The sequence below is a fragment of the Coloeus monedula genome, assembly GCF_965178545.1.
Source record: "Coloeus monedula genome assembly, chromosome: 2".
In the NCBI taxonomy this organism is placed as follows: Eukaryota; Metazoa; Chordata; class Aves; order Passeriformes; family Corvidae; genus Coloeus; species Coloeus monedula.
Window position 1 is genome coordinate 27,432,870 of NC_138782.1, and position 22,610 is coordinate 27,455,479.

The 22,610-nt window shown below is 40.6% G+C and overlaps 1 protein-coding gene across 1 annotated transcript in view; it reads left to right on the forward strand.

The window, feature by feature from the left end:
• Nucleotides 1–14,665: 14,665 nt before the first annotated feature.
• MTA3 (metastasis associated 1 family member 3) overlaps nt 14,666–22,610 on the forward strand; it is a gene marked incomplete at its 3' end in the record, with an annotated part of 132,582 nt that continues 124,637 nt past the window's right edge. The window contains exons 1-3 of the mRNA XM_082276670.1: nt 14,666–14,781; nt 16,921–16,988; nt 18,861–18,954. Coding sequence (XP_082132796.1) covers nt 14,754–14,781; nt 16,921–16,988; nt 18,861–18,954 — 190 coding nt within the window. The 5' untranslated portion in view covers nt 14,666–14,753. The remainder of the gene's footprint in view (nt 14,782–16,920; nt 16,989–18,860; nt 18,955–22,610) is intronic.

Sequence of the window (22,610 nt, forward strand, 5' to 3'; positions counted from 1 at the left end):
GAAGGAGACTTGCTAATGGATAATTCAAAGGCATGAACACATCCTCACAGGAACGTACAAAACGGGAATGTGTTTTCACACCAGAGAGATTCTTTTCTAAATTCCTACCAAGGAGAAGGGAAACAGCCTGAAGAGAAGATGGAGAGAAATACTGGGATTTGGAGAAGCCATGTATGTGTGTGAAACCAAAGTGAATACCTCAGAATAGGAAGAAAACTGGTCCAGCTAAATATAAGCATTATTTTGTCACAATCTTATTACCCCCCCCCCTTTTTTTTTTTTTTTTTAACTAGCTGACATAAAGGGCTGCTGTTGTACTTTTTTTGCTGTTTGGGTTTTTTTTTTTCCACTTGCATCCTCAGCAAAGGCCATGAGCTCAGTTCACTTACCTAAACATACAGGAGTTAATGCCACTTGAGATGCCCTCCTTTTTCTCCCTAGTAACTAGCTAGAGGGCAAGAGAAAATGTCCCCAGGTTGCACCAGGGAAGGTTTAGGTTGGATATTAGGATACATTTATTCAGCAAAAGGGATGCTAAGTATTGGAAAGACTGCCCAGGGAAGTGGTTGAGTCACCTGGAGGTATTGAAAAGACATGTAGGTGTGGCACTTAGGGACGTGGTTTAGGGATGGACTTGGCAGTGCTGGGGTAATGGTTGGGCTCAATCACCTAAGAGGTCTTTTCCAACCAAAATGATTGCAGGATTCTGTGATTTACCCAATTCTCCACCTGCTGCTCCAGTAGTGCATGAGCCTTTTTTGTCCTGTCTGACAGCCCCTGTCAATGTCCAGCATGCCGTACAGGGGACACTTGATGCCTCAGTTAGGTAACTGAACTGAGCCCTCGGCATCTGTTAGGCCTCTTTGAAGCACAGGATCAGAAGCTTGGAAGCTGTGTTGGTTGGGTCTCAGGTCAGAAGCCCTGGTGAGTCACCCATGGCCTTTGGGAAGGGAATTAAGACAGCTGGGACACCAAAATTCCATTGCTGGAGACTTCTGCAGAGCCACTGAAAACAGCACACATAGCTCTGACTGCTTATTTAAAGGAGGTGGAAAGCCTGGAGGTCTAATTAGGTGAGATGTAATCATAGCGAGTTAGTGTCTCACAAGCAGGGTTTTACTGGATCTGTGGAAAAAATTTTCTGAAGTGAAGTTTCTGGAAATGCTGGTTAATTTATTTTATTCCTTAGTGAGAAATGCTATACTTCTTCATTTTAGGTATTGAAACTTTTGGTGGAAGGAGAGGAGAGTTAGAAACTCTGTCTTGCTATTATGCTTCTCTAAACTTCACACCTCAGAGGGAATAAAGTTAAATAAAGCATTTTTGAAAACCGTTTCTTTTTTTTCATTCATTATTAATAGGGGAAATATTTCCTTCTTCTGCTCTTCACAAATGCAGCATTGTTAACTAGTGTCCACTTGATTGTACCAAATTACAGTAAGTGGTGCAGGATTAGGTCTTGCCTAACATTCAGACATAGAAAATTCAGTATTTCTAGCTGTGTAATGGAGACAATGGTGTGAGCACTTTAACTTCCAACTCTGGGACATAACCCAGTCTCTTGCATCATTTAGCAAACATTTTATCTCTTACATGGAGATACTTATTTCTAAAAGGAATTATTCAGCTTTTTTATCATACATGTTCTTTCAGAGGTCCCAGAAACTCTTCCGGTTGCTTATACAAGTTTATGAAAATGATCAAGCTTGCTAACTTAGATAAATATTTGGATGACTATTTAGAACTCTAAGAGGATGCTTAAGTTCTTAAAATACTACATCTGCAGTCAAATACTCATCCAGTTAAAATTAATAAACTCTTAGTGTAAATCCTTTGATTCTTGGAGAAAATGAGATCAGACATCTTTTCAAACACCATTTTTTCCTGAGCCTCTTGGAGCACTGGAGAGTGCAGGGAGCTGTTACCCTTTTTCAGGACACAGGCAGACCTGGTTCTGCAGCTCAATGAGGTGTTAAAACCTTCCTGTTATCAGAGCTTCAGGAACAAGTGGAGCATGGCTCGATTACAGCTGCAGGAGAGCCAATAAAGCCGCTCTGTCCTGAGCTCGCAGCACAGGACGTTAAAAGGCAGCTTGATCCTCGTGGCTGGGCAAAAATAAGCTAAAGATCCCTCACTACTTTCTGTAACTTATCTGCAAAATATTGGAGAGAACTCTGGCTTCCAGCAGATAGGTTATAAAACTGGGTTGCAGGTAGGCAATTGTAGGCAGGTCTCCCCAGGTGCCGACATAATCACCATCCACATCTAAACAAATTATATAGATGTTCCCCAAGTTCACTGGTGCAAGTTAGTATCTGCTTTCAGGAGCAGTAACTGCTCACCCTTTGCATCAAGTGACTCTCTCCTAAATGATGCAAGAGACTGGATTATGTCCCGGAGTTGGAAGTTAAAGTGCTCACACCATTATCTCCATTACACAGCTAGAAATGTCTCATAGCCAGAATGAGTGTGTCTTTCTCTGCCTTCATTCTATGAAGGTATAGTGTTCCTCATAAGGGTATTTTTCAATTACGACTTCAAGGTGTTACCACCGATGATTTGGATCAGGTACAAATCCTTGTGACAAAATCCACCAGAATGATCTGGTAGATTGAGCACCATTTAGACAGAAGAGATAGTGCAATATCTGAGATCTGGCTGTCAAGATTAAAACAACTGCATGAGAACATATTTTTATTTATTTCACACTGTGAAAATATTAATTTGTTTACAGTTTTTATGCTGTATTGTTCTCTGGTATAAGCTTCATTTTGTGCAAGTACCGATTTCGTGATTTTTTTTTTTTAAGCATGTATTTTTGCCTATTTCAACACACTTTTGTTTCTCTGCTGGCAACTGCAGATCCTACCTACGTGCAGACCTGCCCCCACATTTTAAGTCAAGTGTCACTAAAGTCACAGATTCTGAGTCGTTTTGTGGAAAGCTGCAATATATTGACTAATTGTTCTTTTCCTGCTGGTTACAGGAGGGGAAGGTAAATTCCACATGCTCTCTTTCGGGAGGGAGGAGTGGGATTTGGGGAAGGAGCAGTTTGCCTGTGGTATCCCTCTATAATATGTGTCAAATTTATAATAAAATTGCAGTTGAAAAAGACCCATCACATGGTGTGTTGGGAAGTGCTGCTGGTGGACTCTGCAGTGCTCAAAACCAGTTGTGTCAGGCTGAAATCCAACGGCAAGTGGGCCAGCTGCATTGCTGTAATGACCACCACCTCTCTGGCTCAGCTGCTGATGTAGCTGCAGGATGTAAAGCTAATCAGCCAGCATCAGCAATTTAGTCAGCCCCTAATTCCCCTGCTTCCCATGGCAATAAACTGTGAAACTGAGCTGCTGAGGCTGGCGTGACTTTGGCACAACTTTGCCATCTAGTTAGGGCTGACTCTGGCCTTGAGAGAGGGGAAAAAACTAAACGTCACAACAGTGGTGAAAAAACAGATCTTTTCTGGAAATGATGGCTAAGAAACAAACTGGTAATGTTGTCTGCAGAGCCATGCAAACTCATTCTGATAAAGATTTTTGGTAAATATGGGTTTTTGTATGTTAAGCTGCCCAGACAGATTTATAGATGTGCCTTTGCGGGAGCCAGAATAAAATAGATTGCTCATTGCAGATTCTAAATTGTGGTTTCCTTTGATCCATGTGAGTTTGTGTTTCTTCTTCTTTTTTTTGTTTTTTTAATTATTGCACAAACAAGGCAGGAGACATCAGTAATCTTGTAATCATAGCAAGGAAAATTTTGTACATGTCTCTTTAGAAAAGCTTAGCAGGAATTGATGAGACGCACTGCTTTGTGTTGCACTTCAATGAATATGATATTGGACTGACTCTCAAAAGTGGGAAATTATAGTAAATAGCATAGAAGCTTGTTTCAGAAGACTCCAATCCCTTAGCAGCAAGTCTCTGCCCTTAGACTGCAGCATTCAGCTGGGGGAACTTCTTTCTCTTTGGAGGTTTGGACTTTATTTATTTTTCTATTTATTTTTATGTTGTATTGTGGCATTATGCTGAAGACTTCAAAACATGACCTTAAGATCGTGTTGTTTTCTTATTTTTCTGAAGAGTATTGTTACCAAATCATTAACACATCTTTCCCTCACCATGTCTGAATGTGACTCTCTTTCTTCTGTCGTTTTTAGAAATTTTATCTGTTTAAACATTTGTGCTGCAAAACAGACTTCAAACTGACATCTCGTGTTTGCACTGCAGTTTGTTTGATTGCTTTCCTCCTATAGTTAAATCTTTTATTTGGAGATCTGTCTTTAGTTCACCAATTTATATCACTGGTTGTCTGTGTCTTCTTCCTAACTCATTTTGTAATTCATAGACTAGATTTTTTTTCTTCAAAAGAGAAGAATAGGGAAAATAAGCTTAAAAAAAACCCCAAAACACAAACTAGAACAACAAGTTAAAAAAAAATGAACCAATTAAACCCCCAAAAACTGATAAAAACACTGGACTGAAATCCTGTGCTTCTGTTTTCCAGGAGCTGTACTAGGAACTCTTTTCGAGTCTCCTTTTCAGTAAGTCATACATTCTTCCACTCTCCTTCTCTCTTCTTAGCCCCAGGCATCTTTTTCTAAAAAGAGGATGGTGAGGAATTCCCCAGTCAGCCTGGGCTGTGGTCACCCATTCTAAAATGTGTGCAGCTGCCATGGCCTCATTTCAGCAGAAATTAAGGATGTGCCAGATCCTCGTGCTTTTTTATTATTTGCAGAGATTATTTGGAAAATGTTCCTTACAACCTCCTCATCTCTCAAATTCAGCATTTCAGTGGCTTCATAAAACATGAAAAACACGCAGCCAAATGTGTAGTTGGATTGTCTGCTCACACAGCTGATTTTTGCAGCGTCTTACACTTCTGTTATTTCCTGAGGAGCAATCCTTGAAAGCCGAGAGGAAGACAAGCCTGAGGAGCTGTATTTCTAACCCTGTGCTTCTCGGTGGCTTTGTGGGAGTGAGCATGTTGAAGTGTCCCAGTATTCTTCCTCCCAGTGTGCCAGAGAGGCCTGGCAGACCAGTTACCAATCTGAAGCTTATGATTTCCTATCCCAAGCTAGGGCAGAATAGACCTGTGCAGTCTTCCTTTCATGGGGTTGGGTCTTATAAGATTCAACCTACTGCTGTGTTTTGTATTCATGTAACCAAGTTCTTGTGCTTTCCCCAAGAGTGTGATTCCTGTGGATGAACTCAACCATACCAATATAGTTATTCTGAATTTACAGAGGTGTGACAGAGTTAATAACAGATCAGTATTTCTGAGTCTCTGTAGGCAAATAAAATAATACAGTTGCATTGCTAATAATGATGGTCAGACTAGTATTATTAATATGCCAGTATATGCTGTATTTAATGAATTTAGGAGATAAATTGTTGCAGAAATTGTGACCATTTAGGTCAACTGGCTCAAGAGACAGATACTGTGAGTAACAGAACAATTATTTCTCATGGTAAGTGTAGGCATTAGATTCTTTGATTATCTTTCTGACGTAAAAGCAATCCTCTCTGTCTCCTACAACAGAGAAGTAATTCTGTAGTAAAAAAGAAAATAGCTCTTGGGTTCCTTAAACCTCACAGGACAAATTTCAGCCTAGCATGAACTTTTACTGCTGAGTTGTAGACCTTGGAAGAGGGGCTGATAATGGAAATAGTGATGGGGAAAATTTTAGAGTTGTGAATGGTGATATGATGGATTCTCTGTGTCTTGAAGTTTTGCACTTGTGGGGGATTGCAAGATTGGTGTGTCTGAAAAAGCAGCATTGCCTTTTGCTATTCAGAACAGCAGGCTCCACCAGAAAGTGAATACACAATTCCAGAAAGGTTATGAAGAACTGTAGTTACTTTTGTCCTCTTTGGTGGGGAAATAATTTTGGTGAAAGAGTAACAGTGTTTCCAAATGTTTGTAGGAAATGGCTCATCCCTGAACATAGTTCTTGAACTATGCACTCCATTCAGAAATGTTTTTGAATTTGTTAAGGACTAATACAGCAGCAAATACTCCTTTCAGTCCTTATGATGCTTTCATCAGAGGAATCTGTAGGTGAATAAGAAAGATACTCACAGCAGAGTTTGTCCATAAAGAAAAAGAGGGACTTAAACTACAAGTTGATACTTTGATTTTTACATTTTGATGTATGAGGAAAGGTGTAAAGGCCTTTCAAAAGGCTTTTTTGAAAGTCCTGATTACTATTAAGCAGTGTGCCTCTTCAAATTTTAAAGCTAGAACTAACATAAACTTCACATATTCAGTGCTTTATAGATTACATCAGGCTTGCTAAAGAGCAAGGTAAGAGCTCAGGTAAAATGTCAGATTAAGTAGTGTAAAGCCCATGGATTCCATCCTATGCAAGGCAACACTGGCCCTACCCAGACACCTTTGCCTCCTGCTTCCCCCCCAGACCAGATCATTATGCTGTATTCAGTCATTTGTTGATTTCTTTTCTAAACAGAAAGCAATCATAGCAGAACACACACTGTTTTGTTCAGAAGAAAATATTCCTCAATCAATCATAAATAACCTTTCTCATCCCAAAATGTCAGGCAACTGCCAAAGAGGACCCCAATCAAAACATGAAATCTTCTGAAAATATTCATTAAAGATGTTATATCCTGAAAGGCTTGACAGTCACTATGGCTGGGATATTTTTATTGCAACTTTCCCCTCCCTGTCATGGTGTACTGTTTTCAACTGGTTTAATGGAGCAGTCCCTAGGGAACTGATGTTATGAATAATTATTATGAGAGTTATGCAGTGTAAGTACTTACTGTGTGAGTGTTCTCCAGCATGGAAAAGTTGGAGGGCCTCCTACCTGTATGGAGTGTTATGTATCACCTGGTTGACGTCCACGAAAGCAGATGGCATTCAGCATCTGTTAGACTGCGCTCCCCAGTCACGGGCTTGCATGTTGACCTTGGTGTATTCATGGACCCAGCCAAGCCTCAGAGGGATATGAGTATCCATTTGGAAAGAAGTGCAGAACTTTTGAAAGCAGATCTGAGAAACATACGTGAGCAGGTTTCTTCTGTCCCAGTGTATTTGTGATTTAGCAGTACGAGCTGTGTTCATTTCCTCTGTGATGGCTTCTGGGCATTTCACATACACATATGTTTGTACTTTGATTTGGCTGCTGGTGATTATTCTGGTGAAATTCAGGAACTGGTTTCAGTGAAAATAGTCCTGGATATCTTGCTGACTAATTTTAGGGTGGGATTTTTTGGTTGTGGGGTTTTTTTTGGATGGGGTTGGTTGGTTTTTGTGGGGTTTTGGTGGTTTTGTTTTTGTTATTGCTGCACATATTCATTAATTTAACAACTTTTACAGATCCCTAAAGGGGAAGTAGATGTAACAGTATAAAAGGGGATTATTCCAGTATAGATTATTCTTGTGTTAGAAGAAAAGGAAACCAAGCATACTGTATGCATGGGAGTCCATGATTTCTTCCTCCTATCGTGTCTCCTTTAAGGAATTTTTGAGTTTTATCCTAAAGCAGAACTTGCAGGATGGACCCTGAAATTTGCAGAGTTGTGTGGCAGAACCACTGGATGAAGGGCTCTAGTTTTTTCAAAGAGCATACTATGAAAGATGCTTCTTTGGTCATATTCATCTTGAAGAGCAGGAATTTGTGTTTAGAAGTTCTCCCCAGTACTGGTTCCTTACATCAGAGTAGTTGGTTGGATAGCTTTGAGAAAGACAGGGGAATAAAACCATTAAATTTTGGCTCTCTGTGTTTGTTAGTCTCAGCTGTATGTTGTACCCTTGCATCCCAAAGGAGCTTCATAAGGAGAAGAGAGCTGATGCACCCTGGTTTTTGTTTATATTGAAATATAAATGATAAAAACATCTTGCTTGCAAGAGTGTAAAATATTCTTTTGTATTCTAGAAAATATTGTAGAATATTAAAACTCAGATACTTTCAGACTGTTAATCTTGGGTATCCAGATTTTACAGGTTTCCATTCCTAGATGTAACCCAAGCTGCAAAAGGGCTTAGTTGCAGAGGCTAAAGAATAGTGCAAGGCTCATCTGATAAATGGGTCTAAGGACTGTAGAGTCAAATATCTTCAGTCTGACAGAGAGAAAGTAACACTTGTCAGCCTGAGGATGGACGTGACAGATCTTCATGTAGTAGAGCTGGCATCTGCCTTTCTGACAAAAAAAGAGTCTTAATTGCAATAGTGGGGGATTTTTACTGAATGTGGATGTTTCAGAAGCAGGTGATATGTTCAGGGTTTTTTTTGATCGTGATTATTTGGTAAAAACAGTCAAATTTGGCACAGATTTGCCTATTGTTTTGTCTATTTTGGCACAAACAGCCATTATTAAAGAGCTTACTTGCAGAACATATCAGTTAGGCTCATTGCTATAGGAAATATGTAAAATCTCCTGTTCTCTTGCTGTATTGGGGGAATACTCAGAGTTTTCTGAGTGCACAAGTGTTCTCCATCAGCCCATTGTGTGCTATGGGGAAGGGGGTTTTCAAGCTGTTTATTTCCTCTTCCCAAGCAAAACATAGCTGATTTAAAACAAACAAAATAATTCCAAACAACAGTAAAAACCATGCCAGCTTTGCAACTAGGCATCCTCTAGTTCTTGCAGTATTCCTTGTGTTACCACCTATTGCCTGGTGCACTAACTCTAGCTGCAGTAACCTACCTGTCTAGAGGCATGTTCCTTGTTCTTTCCACTCATCCTGAGAAAATACTTCATGAACTTCGCTGGTTTGAGACAGGTATTTGATTGTCTCTAAGTAAAAGGTTCAAATGCAACGGCAATACTTTCCAAAATACCAGCAGTACTGCCATTGTGCTGAGTGCTGCGCTCTTTGTCACCATTCCCCAGACTGGTTTTTGGAAGTAAGTCATCCAGTCAAACACCTGTTCATCATGCAGGCAAGCTGACCTCCTCTGTCCTACCACCTGTTGTTAGAAATAAAGGTCACTTGAACACAAATTTAAATTCACTGTGTGTAAGCAGGCATGATGCCCTTGATATAAGAGGAAGGTGTGTGCGTTATAGCACTGATAAACGTGTCCCTGAGACTCATCCAGCCTGAATTCAGAACGGAGCAATGAGTGATCGTGTTCTCGCTGCACTGAGCTGGAGACCTGCTACCCGCATAAGGAAATTGTTCTGATTTTCAACACTAAAGGTAGAACTGGTACCTGAAAATTTCAGGTCAAATGCATCTGTAATGGAAACACCAGGCAGTCTTTAGAGACACAGGAAGGCACTGAGGGTACACTTCAATAAGTTGCACTTTGCTGTTGCCTGCCTGAGATCATTCAAGCTCCAGAAGAACTGAACTGAACAGATGCTGAGTCCTTAAATTAATTCTGCTCAGATGAATGTACTGTACTCTACTTAAATAGGTGTCATTAAGCACCTTTCACAGCTTTTTAGCAGGTGTTAAGCACGAAAAATAGTTCAGTTGAAAGAAAGGGAGAGATAAAGAGTAAATTTGCTGTGCATTGTTTAATATCTATCCAGTATTGTGTTGAAGTCCAAAATGGCTTCATTTCGGAGTGCTGCAGATGTGTGCAATGCTCCAGTGTGCTTCCAGCTGCTCTCACTAGCAACCTTGCTTGTGTTAGAGATTAAAAAGCTGTACAATGGTATTGTTTTAGCTCCACTGGAGTCAACCACAAAATTCACTTGGACTTGAACAGAAACTAGACATAAACCTAGGGGTTTTCTACAACTGGCAAACAGAATGGGGTACAAAACTGAATCCTAGAGCTGAAAGCTTTTTCTCCATTAAGATGTGTATTGGGAGGTAAATTGGTAGCACTAACAGAAGCTCTAGATTGGTAAATCTTATTTTTTCTTTTTAAATCTGATTAAGACATAAGATATTTTCTCTGTTACTGAGATTGTTATCAAGAACTGAGAGTTATGCCTCTGGAGTGGAAGAAATACATCTAGCCTTTACTAGAAGATTAATAATAAACCCTACTTTACCATCCCTCCCTTCCTCCCTCAAACCTAAAGTAATTTTTCCATTGCAACAGAACGGTTTTCATTAAAGCAAATTCAGTCACAACAGGAAGACAGGTACATACAGGTCCAGTTCTGACTTAATTTGCACAAAAAAAAAAAAAAAACCAAAAAACAACCAAAAAAGAGAACACCTTGATTCAATTGTATGATTTATAGGAAATGAAATTATGTGTGGTGTCAAAGAAGTGCCTTTTGGTAGGCTACAGCACCAATCTATATAACACTATGATAGTTATTGAAAAACCATTACCTGAGATCTGGTTTTAGCTACCCTCTCAATTAATAACTTGTTGCCACCCATAAGCACCATTTTTATCTGTACATTGATTTAGTGGAGTTCTTACGACTTTAAGATTTGGATTCAACATCTAAATCTGCAGACTAGTAGTAATTCAGCAATTAGCTTTAACCTATTGTTTAAATCATATTTAATGAAAATAGTGACATATATAGCTAAGAATCTCTTGAGAGATCTGACTCAGAGTCAATAAAAAAGCCAACGTTATTTCTGATACCAAGAGAAGATGATTTTTTTCTTGTGAGAGGTTTGAGATTTTATTTCTGATTTAAATAGAAGTTGGTGTGGAAGAATCTCTTAGAGATTGCACCTACAGTTTCTGTTTTGTAGAGGCAGCTATAAGTTTCAATTGCTTGGGATAATAAACACTGAATTTTGTATTACTGTAAATAAAAAAGCCCCCACTTTATATAACGTTTGTTGCAAAATGGTAGTTCTGTAAGTTTTTTATAAATATAATCGTGACTATTGATGTGGAAAAATATTTTTGTTTTGTGACTAATTAAGTGACACCAATATGAATTCTGTCTCTGCTATAAATTCACTAGTGAGGTGTTGCAAGATATGGTGTGTCTTTGCATTGGTAGGGAAAAAAAGTGCCTGTAGTTTTAGCTGCCTGTAAGTCAGTCTGATCAGTGTGCGACTGTGTTAGCTGGTACGCTTGTTCACATGAGAGCAAAGTGACTTTGTACAGACTACATTTTATTTTTGAGCTACAGGTCAAGTCCATAAACTACCCAAGTCCTCGGTGGTGGCGATTCAGTCTCAGTGTAGCAGTTTAGGCTGATAAGAAATGGTCACTTGTGAAGTCCTTTGTATTTTGTTTAACTTTTTGCATGGATTATGTGCACACAGCCAGTTTATTTGTTGTAGGAAAGTTTTACAAGCAAGGGAGCAGGATTTCCTTGGTGTGAACTCATGAACTTGAACTGCTGAATGTTTCCTGTGCTTCAAAATTACCTGTGCAAAAAAAAAAAAAAGCCACTCCAAAAACAAACAAACCAACAAACCCTCTAGGGTGCCATAGGTATGGCCCAAGGATGGGAAAGGCCTTTTCCTTTCTATTACATTAGCATGAGGGTGAGCCTCTGTGAAAACTCCACATGAAGATGAACATTTTTTTATGAAGGTTCAAGCAACTCCTTCTTCAATGTTTCTGTTGATTTCAGTAAGATGTTCCTACCTGTAAGATCCTGAAGTATTTCAATCTGAAATACGCACCTCTATCAATATATTTTAGTTTAGTCCTCTTGACTGTCAGTATAATCATTAATAAACAAGTGATTTAGGAAGATTTGTCTTCAGTTCTGGTATCTATTGTGAGCAAGCTTATAGGCTGGACATTTTTTGGTGGCGGAGCTGGTGTTGTTTAGATTCAGTTTTTTTGAAATGAAGGAACTTTTGAAATCAGGAAACTTTGAAATTAAGTTCTGTGGACACAAAACGGGATACTGTACAACAGCTGCAATGGAAGTTCCCTTATTCTACGACTTCATGGAATGATAAAGTTACCAGAGCTTTGTAAAACTTTCATTGTGCCTCTGCAATAGTGGAAAATGAGAAAATTCAATTTGAAAAATGAAAATTCAGGAATAAAATTCTCTGATAGCAGATTCCCATTATCTTTGTCCACCTAATTCTACATATAAGAAAGAAGCCTTAAATTGCCTATGAAGAAAAGGTGAAACTTTTTGTACTCTCTCTAATGGAAAAAAAATTATTTCATAATAGTGTTCTTTTAAATGCATTAAGAAAACTGTATAGCTCCAGTCAGCCTAATAGGTATGTAATGGACATGATTTAGATGCATCTGATGAGGTTAAAGTGAAAAAGCCAGAAAAAGAGGCTGGGTAAATGAACAGACGCTGTGTTGGGAATACCATGAAAGGTCCTCAGTCATCTCTTCTCTCAGTGCCTGATGTCCATCTCCTTCAGGACTGCTGATCTAGCTTACCATGGGGGCAACTGGGCAGCCAGGACATGGAACTAGTCCATACTTTAAAATGATCCTTTTAGCACTCCATTCTTTCCTTCTTGGCTTTTCTTTGGAGGACCATGAGGAGGAATGATAGGCTGCTCACGGTGGCACAACAAAGAAAATTGTAGAATGAAGCTCTCAGGTAACCTATGTCTCTAACAGGAATAATCTGTATCTTCAATTAAGTTGCCACAGAAATGTGGTTTCTTTCGAGCAGCACAAGTAATCTCAGTTTATAGCTAAATACAGTTCCTATACCAGGTTACGACAAGGCTCTTATCTGTTTCTTTTTTTCTCAAGAGTCTTGTGGTTGGAACAAGAGTTTTCCATCCTATTTAATCTAGAAAAATGAAGATGTTTACATAACTTTAATTTTTCCCACTCTGTACACTGAGAGAGCACTGAAAATAAACTGTATCCAGGCTTTTGTCTGTGTTACACCAAAGTAAAATGTGCTGCCAGTCCTGCAGCTCTGTATCCACTAACTAGCTGCGCCCACTCCCAAAGCAGTGACCTTGGACTATGGACGTACGGTACACCTCAGCCTGGTGCTGGCTGTATGAGCCGTGTTACTGTGAACAGTGAGGCCCAGGGATTCAGTACTAAGCTGTATAAATGTCACTCTTTCTCTCTTTATCTGGTCTGTGGTGCAGCCTTAGGCTGGCAACTGTAAGTAAGGGTGGTTTTCTTACTATTTCAGGCTGTCAGCCTCAAAGGACAGGCTGGGGCCATGGGCTTCCCTGGGCTGCTCTCTCACGGTCTGGACCTTCAGGAGGTGCCTTCCTCTTCCATAGGCCATGCCTTCAGCTGACAGAAGCAATGGTCTGTTTCTATCCAAATCCACACCTTGCTGGGTGAGGGGACGTTGTAAACTTCCAAGTGTGGGGAATTGCCCTAATGTCCAAGTGCGGACTTAAAATGAGGAAAAGAGCTTGGAGGCATTTTGTTTAATTGATAATGGTTGTGACAAACCAACTATTTGAATTAACTGTTCTCTTGCCTTGAAAGTTTAAATTGTTTCATTTACCCAAGCAGTAAACCAGAAGAGTAAAAATAACACCTCAGGTCTCTGCTAAGGTCATGTTTTTGTGCCTCTGGAAATACCCGGCTACACAGAGTTGGTACTTCCCAAGGAGTTTCTGCTGACTTTATTTTCAGCTCCTGCAGATATTCAACAGAGGAAAATTCCCTTTTTTTCCTTTCAGTGCTTGAATGTGCTGCTGTTTTTAAAGGAAGAATAAATCACTGTATCATATGCCTGTTTCATCTGTTTCAGAAATTTGTTGCTCAGTTGCTGTTTTGACACAAAGTTGTAGTTACTTGGAAAATTAAAGGCCTCCTAGAAGTAGACAAAAACTTAAATTCATAGTCCCAGATTTGCTTAAAGGAGAAAGTGAAGAAAGGATATGATCGTTTGAAAAACCAGAGATCATCCTCCTTCTATCAACACATTTTCCTGCATCTCAGGATGAAGTGAAATCTTAGCTTGGTAATGCTCAAGCTGCACACGTAAATATTCAGGACATAAAACAAACAATAAATCATCCCCTTCCTTGCAGAAAGATGAAAACAAGCATTTCTCTTCCAAGGAAGCAAGCCACAGCATGATCAATTTGTTAGTAAAGTGTATGGATTGTTTCTTATGGTGTGAACTTTGTATAAACGGGGGGGGGGAGTACTGATGGTTTTGAAGCATCTCTCTCTCATCGGATTATTTGCAAGCATCTCTTTCGACGCTTCCTGACTCTGAGACGAGCTACTGGATTCATATTTATTCTGTAGTAGATGTTTTCTGCTGCCTGTTGCGAGCAGGCTGCCTCCTGCGAACGGCGGAGAGCTCCTCCGTGCCCGGGGCGGGCTGAGGGCGCCGGAGCCGCCCGCGGGACCGCGCTCCGGAGGCGAACAAAGGGGCCGCCAAACCCATCACCAACAGGTGCTGCGCAAGAAACAAACTTTCTCTGGGATACTACTCGGAGTTGCCAAAGGGGAGAGATCCCTCGGCCGCTTCGGGGACGAGGCAAACGCCAAAAAGCCGCCAGACCCGGAGAGGGCCGGAGAGGAGAGGGACAAAGCGGCGAGAGCCCGCAAAACGTGGCGTGCTTCGGGCACGGCGGGGAGCGCGGCCGCGCACCCGCACCTCCCCCGGCACCGCCCGGCCCGGGCCGCCCCACCCCACCTGCGGCCGGGCCCTGCCCGCGACCCGCCCCGGGGCCGGTGTGCGGGGGGAGCGGCGGGGGCGGCCGTTTAACCCCTTCCCCGCCGGCGGCTCCGGAAGCGGCGGCGGCGGCCCCGTGGGGCGCTGTGTCCTGCGCCCGGGCGGGGAGGGGTGGCGGCGCGGGGTGGGGGCGAGCGCGGCGCGGGGGGGCGGCGGCGGGAGCCGCTCCCTCCTTGCCCAGCCCGGCCCGGCAGAGGCGGCAGGAGGAGGAGGAGGAGGAGGAGGAGGAGGGCGGCGCAGAGCACAGACATGGCGGCCAACATGTACCGAGTGGGAGGTATGTGGGGACACAGCAGCGCCCGCCCGGAGCCCCCCGCGCACGGCCGGGGGGCCCCGCCGGGCCGCGGGCCGTGCGCGCCGCGCCGGGGCGAAGAGCGGCGCCCCGGCCCCTCGCGCTGGCGCGTCCCCGAGCGGGGCGGCCGGGCCCGGGCAGGCGGCGGGAGGCGGCAGCCGGTCCGGCAAAGGGTCGCCGGGCCCTCCGCGGGGCGGAGGGGGAGGACGCAGGTTCCTCCCCCGCCAGCTCCGTGCGCCGGGTGGGAGCCCGGCCCCCGCCGCCGAGGAGAAGAAGGGCAGCGCCGCCCTCCGCGGGGAAGGGGGGAGCGGCGCCGCGGGCTTCCAGCCCCCGCACCGCGGCGCGGCCGGGCACAGCCTCTCTTCGCGCCTCGCCTCCTTCCCCGGAGAACGGCGGAGGGGCCGCCCGCTGGGCCCCGCGGGGCGAGCGAGGGGCCGCCTGTCCGGCCGTGCGCCCCCGGGCCGGGCCGGCCCCGCCGCGGCCTGGCGGGCCCTGCTGGCGCGGTGCGGTGCGCGGCGGTGCGCACGGGCAGCCGGCGCCCACCCCGGGGGGCGCTTCCCTCCGTGCCGCTCCCCTGCCCCTTCCCTCCCTCCCACGGCGGAGTTTCTCCGCGCCTTCCTTGGTCTGCCGGGGATAAATAATTAATCCGGCTGTGTAACCGGGGGATTTCTGTCAGCTTCCCTGCTTACCGCCGTGACCCCTGAGGAGCGCCCTGATACGTGACTGCTTAGCGAAGGGAGGAGGGGAGGGGGCATTTAGGCCGTGAAAAACACGGCAGACGTTTGTCTTCTCACCCGCAGCCTCTCGAAAATGACACGGATAACTTTCGCTCCCTCACGGAGGGAACGAACGTGACAGTGTGCCCAGCGCTGTGGCTCAGGTGCACCGCTCAAGTTAGGTGTGCAGTACTGGGTGCTCAAAAATCGCTCTGTCCTCCTGCTCTCTCCATAGCCAGAGCTGAGAGGGAAGATGTGTGGAAATGAGGGGTGATAATAGTTTGAATCACTTTCTGCTAATGTTTTGAGATATGATGATAGCCACAAATATTCCATCTTCATGCTTCCTCATTAGGGTATTTAGACTGTAGTCCCATCAGCCTTTACTCAGGAAAGTAATCCTTCTCTGAGCAGGTAGTGGGTAGGGTTTGCCTCTTTGGTCACCAATTCTCTTTCTTTTCGTTGTAATCTAAATAAGCAATCGTGAATATACAGAGATCATATTCTTTCATTAGAACTGCCTGAAATTCATTTTCATTGTACTGTAGTGTCAAAGCATTGCAGAAGACTTTTCTACATCATTATAGTTTCTCTTTAAAAATAAAGTTTGCAAGGTGCATGGTGCAGAAGTCCAATATCAAATTTAAAGTGTGGCTGGCATTTGATGGGTACTTTTTCATTGAACAAAAATAAGTTTTCAGAAAACTATTGAAGGATATGTGCTGCATGTCAATTCTTTGTATATTATGCAGGAGCAGCTTTCAGGATATGAGTAAACTTCCATACGCTCTATGAAAATATTTTTGTTTTGATGCTGGAAGAGATTTTGTCCTGGAAGATCCTTGCTAATCTCGTGACAATTGCTGCTTAATATAGTTTACATTTTACTGGACAGAGATGACAACAAGAGCAAATATCATAAAATACATTATCATACATTACAAATATTACAAATATCATACATTACTCATTGGGACAACTGTACTGCCACATCACCTGATAATAAATGTTAAGTGGCATCTCTTACAGAAATATTAATCTCCATAATACAGAAACTCCCTAAAGTGCTCCCTTTTTAAATCTTCCCTAGTTGATTGAGAGAAGTTGCTTCTTCTCTGTCAAGATTTATGAAGTGTGTGGATTACTGGATTACAGTGTAAGCTTCAACACAAGGCATTTAACTTTTTTTCCAGCATGGTTGTTAAAGCAGGTGTAGTGCAGTTGTAACCAGAATTTAGGAACAAATTATGCTAAATCTCAGTGTAGAAATACATCCCTGTCCCAACATTCATGAAGAAATCTCAGTGCTTTGAGAACTTTTAGGTTTAGGAAAAAGTTTTTGCACTAATAATTATACGTCTTTACATATTTTTCAGTGTTTCAGCAACTTTCCCTTTTTTCCTTGCAGATTATGTTTATTTTGAAAATTCTTCCAGCAATCCATATCTCATTAGGAGAATTGAAGAACTCAACAAGGTACAAATATCTAAGATTCTTTCTTAACCTTTGGTAGCAGTCAGTGTGCTTGTCAGAAACTGAGAATTATTTCCATCCCATAAGATTTCTCCTGTGGTAGGGTCTTCTGGTCGGGTTTTTAATTTATTTTTTATTTATTTTTTATTAACTTCCTTGACATTCACTATGTGTATGTTTCAGTTACTGAAAACTTTCTATGTGATATCCTGTAATTCTGTGCTGTTACCTAAGGAAACACCCAGCTGCTCATTCCTGGTGAACAGAATTACTCTGCTGCAAAAAATTTCAAACGAATTCTATGAATTCTTATGGAAATGAATGAATTTAATTCTCTGGCTGATGAGGACACTGTGAATCCATCTGGAATGACAGCCATCATGTAATGTGTCTGCTTTTAGATAGATGTGTAAAGAGCTGGAGAGACTTTTCAGTGATCAAATAACAGAATATGTGACTTCTGTGGCTGTTCATTGCTCTGGCAGCTGTGAGTGAAGAATGGGCTTTTGAATACAGACTGTGTTCTCTGTCTTTATCCTGAGTGTATTTTCTTTAAAAATGGAGGCTCTATTGAGTGTCATTTTGGGGAAAGCATGATTATTTCTCTTCACTTTTGCACTACTAAGAATAGTGTGGAGTTTCTATATGTATTATCTTTTTTTCTTACTTTTCCCTCAAGCAGTATTAAAACTTACTGATGCACTACATCAAAAGTTAATTGTCAAAATGCCCATTATGGTATAAATAATGATTAAGATTTTTTTTTTTTCCCAGTGGTTAGAATGTAGATTAAAAAATTGGTGACCTGCATGTGGTTTTCTTCTTATTAATGAAACATAGCACTACTCCATAGCAGACATCAGCCACATTAACTGTTAGTGCTGTCCAACACAGCATCTTCTGAACCTGTGCATGGCAAATCATTTTGGACTTTTATAGGAGAGGAGTATTTTTTATTCACAGTAATTGACGTGATTCCAATCGTGTTTTGAATGTAATGTTTATTATCTTTAAACTGCACTGCTATAATTTAATCTTGCTCATGCAGGGTTAAACAGAGTCATGTATTGTTTTTTTTTCTTAAAGAGGGGTTGGAGGTTGTAGTCCTGACATCTTAAATGTGAATAGTTTGCTTTCAAGTGTTAAAGGTATAGAGCAAACGTGGAGATGTTATGTGGATGTGTAATTAAATGCTTTGATTATTGTTCTACCAGGGACAGTATTTTTTGGTAAGAAACTTAATTGAAACATTATACTTTTCAGTTTTAAATAAGTAACTCAAGGTAAAAAAGTACTTTTGTATCCTCCAAGAAGGAGGATATAGTTCTTCAAATATTAGTAAACTCTTTACATCATCAAGCTGAAGAGCATGGTCCCCATAATGAGTCATGAAAACAACATTGAACTAAATAGCTCTTTTATTTTAGGAGCTGTTGTGACTTTTCAAATAAACCTTTCAGAATTCTTTCAAGAAGACTTTTTCAATAAATGTTATATTCAATGGTATGCTGAAAAAATGCCAGAGTACTTTGAAATATACATTTCTGTCTAAAGCTGGTTTGCAAAGAAATGTTCACAAGGTTCTAAAATTTCTGAAGGATTCTTACATTAGCATGATACTGGCATTGCATCTCTGAACAGCTGAATAATATAGAAATTCTGAGCACTAATTGTAGTTATTCCTCTTGTCTGGTCTGAAATTGGTACTGGCCTCTCTCAAGAAAATTTTATTTATTGGAGTAATTCCGTTGATTTCAGCTTGACTGATCATGAGAGAACTACTGATAGAGGAACACTCCAAGCAGAGAGCATTTAATTTGTATTACTCAGCTGAGGAGGGATACATTCTGACCTGATTTTATCTCTCTTTTGTAGACTGCCAATGGAAACGTGGAAGCAAAAGTGGTGTGTTTTTACAGGCGAAGAGATATTTCTAACAGCCTTATAATGCTTGCAGATAAGCATGCTAGTAAGTAGATGGTGCAGGGCATTTTTTCTTACTAACACTGCCTGCTCAATTTCTGCAGCTGCTTAACCTTGCATTTTTTTTGCCATGTGAAATATATATTTATGTTAGGCATTTATTAATATCCAGTTAGTTGCTCAGTATTATCTGATACTATCCTGCTCCTATCAGTTGCTTCTGGGAGTTAAGTTCAGCTGTATCCATGTGATTGAGGCTGTTCATCTGGGGGGAAAAAAAAAAAAAAAAAGAATGTATCTTTTCATCTGGGAGATACAGCTGGATTTCTTGTTTTTATGTCAAAAGTAATTCTTGGTTGTAAGTAAATTTAGGCTTAAGAGCTCTTGTAAATATCTTACATGACTTTTTGGAGTTAGACATAAACATGTATTGCTTGACGTAAAGAATGAAATGTATCATTGATGACTGAAAATCACTGGAGGTTGTAAAAGAGCTGTTATGTGCATTTATGCTAAATGTAGATATTAGTAAAAAAATAAGGGATTTGGGTTTTTTTTTAATTTCCTTTTTTTTCCAGAAAAACAACAGGTGGTAATAGGTGAAAAAAGCCCCATTTTTCAACATGAACCTAACTTTTTTAGTATCTGCCATTTGGTATGCAAGTGAAATACAGTATTGTTTCATAACTTTTTGATGAAAAATATAATTCTGAAGAGAAAAAATATGACTCTGAAAATATAATTCAGAACCTAAAAATATGAGATGCTTGAGAAAACAGTAATTTGCAAAATACTGCAGTCATGTTTGTAAATAACTGAAGTGTGAAGTATGTCAACATCCCATAAATTTCTTGCCATATGCTATTAAGTACCATTTTGATTATATATGATGCTTGAGTTTTCAAAATTAATCCGTGAGTAAATTATGTAGGGGTTATAAATCTGTAATTTTTCAGGATGAATCTCTTGAAAGACATTACATAATGCCAGCTTTTTAATGCAGATATATAATAGCGTAATTAGGTGCTTTAAAAATACCCTGCAATTTGTTTAATATCCAGCTCTGGTAATTTTGTTCATCCCAGCATGGTTAGTGAAGAGAAACAGCCAACCTTTGGGTTTTGTTCTATTCTTTATTGGTCCTGGAGAAGGGGAGGTGATTTGAGTACAGAGTATGAAGTACTCGCTTGGCTTTTATAGGAAGATGATACATCTCGTTTATGTATTAAGGGAATGATTTAATGTTTTTCTAATATAGTTGGGTATGCTCTAGAGTTATTTGTGACCTATTTTTGGTCATGTTCATCAGCCCCCACGATCATTACTCTTTTGAATTCTTCCACCTGAAATGTACAGAAACGTAGAACTTAAGGTGAGCTTCACTAAACTTTTAGCACTTTTTTTTTTTGTTTTTTCTTTTCTAATGGAGGGGCAGGAAAGTATGAAAAGGATAACAATTTTACTGGAAATATTTTTTTATTTTAATTTGGCTTTTAAAACATGAATCTTGTAAATTTTTTTTTAGTTGGCTTATTTTTTAGAAAAGGGTATGTTAGTTCTGTGGGTATCATTCCATCTGGAAAAGTGAATAAGATTTTTCTATTTCCTGTGTGAGTTTTAGATTGCCATTTTGTCAGCACTTTGATATAAAGGATTTGCTGATGGTGTGTTGCTCTTCTCCTATATCATACTAGGGGTTTGTTGGTGTCACTAGAAGTGCCATAGAATCTTCCATCATGTTTTCTCTGTTGGGATCCCCTTGTGGGTTTGTTGTGAGAAAACAGAAATGTGATTTCCAGCTGGTTCAACAATCATCTTTAGAATGCCTGTGTCTCACAGGTTATGAGCCTTCTAACCCAGCGCTCTTATGAATGAGGTTTCTCTGTGAAGGTTTTCTCTGGACACAATGTTTCTGTTCTGACCAATCTCTGGACTCTGTAGTGCCACGTTCTTTTAGGAGATGTTTGTTACAGTTACAGGGGACAGCACACAGTGAAGGATTGCTCGGCTAGAGCTTCCTATAGCTCATAGAGCAGATGTAGTTAAATGTCAAATCACTTTAAAGGCTTTCGTTCTGGAATAACACAGTGTTCTGTTTAGAAATATGGTGTGTGTAAACAAAATATTTGTACATTTATGAATTGAATGTTTTGGAAATGTTTTATATAGCTAAACATGTTGACACTTCAACACTTCTACCTGGTTTGGTATAATAGAAATGCTAAAAGATACAAGTTTCTTAAGGAATGGAAATTCAACTTCAGCCACTGATTTCTCCTGTGTACCTGTTTGGAGAAGTTTTTTAAATATAAGATCTACTTGATTTTTTCTAATGATATTTTGTATTGCTAGCATTGGGTTGTTTTTTTTTTTTTTCCTTTTATGATTGAGAAAAAGGGTCTGAGTTATGTACTTCTTAAGATTTTGGCAAGTGGGGGTTGGAGTTTTTTTGACTCAAGGTTATATTTTGAGATGTAGGCATGGTCCCATTTACTAAAAGAAGAAAACAGCTTTGCAAGAAAATATCTTGGAACTTTAAAAAAAATTTTGATCACTTCAAAAAGTTTCAGAATTATTCTAAAGAATGTTTGATAAAATTGGAATAAAGCTGATCCATGACACTATCACTAGTAAAGAGTCAGTATATTGTTTTCCTAGGGTGGTTTTTTGTTGTTGTTGGGGTTTTTTTTTTTTTGTTTTTTGTTCAGTGGTTTTTTGGTTTGGTTTTTTTTTAAATTTGGTTGGGGATTTTTTGCTCTTTTTTGTTTGTTTGTTTGCTTTTGTTTTAAGTTGTCTTCCAAAATGTTTCAAGATATTGTAACAAATTGAGGGAGGAAAATCAAGTTTTCCTTAGGCCATTCTAAAATGGTCAGGTACAGAGGAGTTCCCTTGTTTTCAAAGAGTGTCACTAATCTGTGAGGAAATTGTATTGCCTTCTTTTTTTCTCTGGTATTCCAGGTGGAATTTAATTAAGGAAATTTTTATTTGTCTACCAGCATCATGTATGACATCAGTGTAGATCTGGGAATAGTTCTAGAAGCTGACTGTAGCCACTTAAATCCAGGGGTTTGGAATGTTTTATGGGCACTTGAGGACTTTTATGTTTTTTCACCTTTGATTTATGTTACTATAAAATAGAGTTTATGGTAAGGTCAACTTGAAATACAAACAAAAAGACTTTCCAGGATCGGCTTCTTGATCCTGTGCAGCCTCCTGAGCTTAGTAAGGGAGTTCTTTTGGGGTGCTAACACTCACCAGCACTTAGGTTATAGTCACCACCACAGGGTCACTGTAAGGGGGTCATTCCTTTCTTGGCATGAAAGAGGTGACCAGCAGAGTAAGGCTTAACTGTGAAGGGAAAAGAAGGAAGAGATGAGTAGAGGATGGCAGGCAGGACAAGAGCGATTGCAACAGGTACCCAAGTGCGTAAGCGAGTGAACTTGGAGAGGTGGGACAGAAACACCCAGCTCGTTAAAATGGGTGAAGCAAACGTAAAGGGGTGGCACAGAGATGTTTGCTAACTAAATGGTGTGATTGAGAAATTGCCAGCTGAATCTATAAAATGTAGATGATTCTTTCTTAAGGAGAGCTAATCTAAGTATTTTAGGGCAAAGTTTTAATAGCTGTGGAGAGGAGACTGTATTAGCTTTGTACCAGCAGTTTTGGGGTTTTTGGTTTTGGGTTACGGTGAAGGGCTCACGT